We start from the raw sequence: 3,467 nt of genomic DNA, 5'->3' as shown, positions 1-3,467 counted from the left end.
TTTACTTTATGAAACTCATTATTTGTTTTTCTTGGTATTGATAAAATAAATTTTACAGCTCAACAATCCCCTTACAGCTTTAATTTATACAAATCTATCCTTTATTCAGAGTAGTACAAAATTTATAGATTTGTAAGAAATTTATATGTAATACTAAAATAAATTGACAAATTGAAAAAAGCATATACCATCCTCAAATGTTCATTTGACAGTCAAAAAAAATATTTGAAATTCCAGCCGTGTGTTAAAATATCAGAGCTGTAAGACATTTGACATCACGATTGGTAGGAAGATCTGCACGTTAGACTACGCGTATAAAAAGATGTAAGGTGCGACAGGTTGAACATCACAATGGGTTGGATCTGATTCCCTGCCAGTTACTTCTCAGACGGCTCTGTACTGCTTTGTTTGATGGTCGATGAAAACAATTAAGTCAAGGGCTTTCTATTTCGAACGTCCATTGTTTAGGGGAGAGATGTCTACGGTTGGTCCCACTAAACCACCTAAACATATCATAGTACTGGTCCCCCTACTTTGAACATGGTCATAGTGAATGGCGAAGTTTTCTCGGCGGCTTCCCATACAACACGATTGAATGTTCAGCGCTGTCTTTTCAAAGACTATGTAATGGGATGGTATTTTCCCGAGTGCCTGACTAACACAGTCAAACAGGGTGTGCATATTGTGAGCACGGTTCACACGATCCCCATAATCAACCTATGATGGAATAGTTATTAAAATTTAATATATATGCAGTCATTGCCTTTCAATCCATGCATTCTTAATTTGCTCAGGGCATGGCGGAAGTCACGAATTTTTCATTGCTCGTTATTTCAGCGGCTATGATGATTTCAGTTGCTGTAGCAACCGACAATCCCCAGTATTACCAGAAGGATCAGATAGGGTGCAACAGTCCTGCCAATGCTAATGATAGAGAATTTTGGCGAAGTCGGGATCGTGTTTTAAAATCCCTCTCCTCAAATGTTTCCTTAAATGGCTACGCTAATTTATCTGAAAACAGTGTCTCTGGTGTTGCAGTGTGTCGGAACTATTTAACTCCAGACGAGTGCTCAGACTGCGTCACGGAAGCGGTGAAACGAATAAAAGCAGTGTGTCTCAAAGACAGTGGTGGTCGGATTCATCTAGACGGTTGTTTCCTCCACTATGAGAATTATAGTAATTCTATTTGGCAAACTATGGACGTAGGCGCTATGCATTTCTGTAACTCCACAAATGACAGCGATCCACAGGCCTTCTCTCAAAGAGCCACTGCCTTATCCGGGAACCTCATAGAAAACGCTTCTGCAAATAACGGTTATGCGACTGGCTCCATTGATGGCTCCTTATATGGTCTCGCTCAGTGTTGGCCCTACCTTACGACTAGTAGCTGCCAAGCATGCTTGGTAGAAGCTCGGAATCTTTTACTCGCATGTATTCCCCAGCAAGAAGGTCGAGGTCTCGAGGCGGGTTGTTTTATGCGCTACTCAACTTACTCGTTTTTCACCGGTAACCAGACTTCCAGTACGAGATTTCTTAGATTGCCTGCATCTTCTCTTATTGTTTAATTAACATATGCAGTCTTTGTTGATTCAAATAGATATAGATTCTCGCAGTCCATTGACATATTTTGCAATATTTAAGTCCCAACCGATCACTTCAAGATGGAATCTATGTAACTCTGTTTGTTGATTGTTTTGCTTTCCATTTAATTGCAGCATCGACGAATCCGACACCGTGTTCGGGGAAGTCGGCATCCAAAATAGTGTACATTTTGTTAGGGAGCATTGGGGAACAACTCTGATTGTAGTGATGTGCGTTGGAACTACTACACACCTACATGCAGACTCTTAGTTAAAGCATGGGACTGCATGCAAGATTCATTTTGCATGTTGGAACTACTACACACCTACATGCGGACTCTTAGTTAGAGCATGGGATTGCATGCAAGATTCATTTTACATGATTTACTCCTTGATTTGCTCCTTCTTTAACTCCGCAACTGACTAGTTATCTCCGAAACTTGTTGTAGGTGTTGACTCTTCTCATTGATCACCACTATAGTGCATTACCTTGGGATCTTCACCCAGTGATGCTATATCATGAGCATTATAACATATTTTCGAATGTATCATTCTTTTCTTCTTTCGATTTTCTTTTAGTGTTTTTGCTCTGCAAAGCTGTGTGTTCAACCTTTATTAGCTAGATTCGTCTGTGCAGGTTTTCTAACATATTTACAATTTATCAGAACCCACAGGTTGCTAGATAAAAGGCGCACCAGTACTTTATTTTGCAAAGTATTACAGCTTGGAGATCGAAGATTGACAGAAAAATGGAGTTTCCCAAAGCATTGATCCTAACACCCTACAGCTATCATGAATGGAAGGACCAAATGGTTCGATACCTTCATCATAAAGGGTTGTACAGGATTACCATGGCTACAGAAGTGGAACCCACTTCAGCGATAGAGAAATCCAAGTACCTCAACCGTATGGATGAGGCCCACGGATCCATATGCATGTGCATCTATCCAGAGTTGCAGTTTCATCTATCTGTCTGCAATACTCCCAATGAGATTTGGAAAAAGGTTGAAGATCTCTACGGGAAACAGGATGAGATGAAAGGACATCTGCTTGAAGTGGAGCTGCTATCATTGGATCCATGGAACTATGACAGAATTCAAGACTTCTTCACCAAATATAATGATCTATTGCTGCAACTCAAGGGTTGTGGAATTGACAAATCCAAGGAGGAGAGTCGCCAAGTTCTCTCTATTATGTCAAAGCTCGGACTGGAATACTCCGTCTTTGTGTCTACATTTCATTCAGTAAGGCTCGCAACAGGTAAATCCTACACTATGCCTTCTCTCAAAGAATTTATGGAGTCCCTTATTTTTGAACAAGATAAACTCATTGGCATGGGGAAAATCAAACCTCCAAAAGCACATGCACTTGCTGTGCATGGACTGGAATACTCCATCTTTGTGTCTACATTTCATTCAGTAAGGCTCGCAACAGGTAAATCCTACACTATGCCTTCTCTCAAAGAATTTATGGAGTCCCTTATTTTTGAGCAAGATAAACTCATTGGCATGGGGAAAATCAAACCTCCAAAAGCACATGCACTTGCTGTGCATGATGGTAGCCACAATAAAAATCATAGATCTGATTCAAATCAGAAAAATTAGCAGCAAAAAGACAAAGGAAAAGCACATTCCCATCCAAAGAAGGAAGGGTACACCAAACCCTTCAATGATTCCTACGGCTCGAGAAATGAGAAAGGGAAGAAAGGAAACAGATGCACCTACTATCAAAGAGGATTCCATCCAAGATCCTCTTGCATGAAGAAACAAATTGACCAAATGGCAAAAGTCCTTCCGAAGCACAACCTTTGGGACCACATCCCTCAGGGCGCCAAGAAGAAAACTGAGGATCCGCCACACGGGAAAGGTAACAATTTTCATGCTTTAG

At 40.7% G+C, this 3,467-nt stretch overlaps 1 protein-coding gene across 1 annotated transcript; it reads left to right on the top strand.

Annotated features, from left to right (window-relative positions):
- Positions 1–797: 797 nt before the first annotated feature.
- On the top strand, positions 798–1,565 carry LOC149183056 (cysteine-rich receptor-like protein kinase 42). The gene has a single exon (XM_089414806.1). The coding sequence runs from the start codon at positions 798–800 to the stop codon at positions 1,563–1,565; it is 768 nt and encodes a 255-aa protein (XP_089270932.1).
- The last annotated feature ends 1,902 nt before the right edge of the window (positions 1,566–3,467 follow it).

The sequence above is a fragment of the Pinus tabuliformis genome, chromosome 3_2, assembly GCF_031772625.1.
Source record: "Pinus tabuliformis cultivar Carrire ecotype Pingquan chromosome 3_2, CPIR1, whole genome shotgun sequence".
NCBI classification, from domain to species: Eukaryota; Viridiplantae; Streptophyta; class Pinopsida; order Pinales; family Pinaceae; genus Pinus; species Pinus tabuliformis.
The sequence above is the reverse complement of the archived record's forward strand: the minus strand, read 5'-3'. Positions and strand labels throughout refer to the sequence as shown.

Coding starts and splice junctions, on each gene's coding strand:
- LOC149183056 (XM_089414806.1), top strand. CDS start 798: ATGGCGGAAGTCACGAATTTTTCATTGCTCGTTATTTCAGCGGCTATG.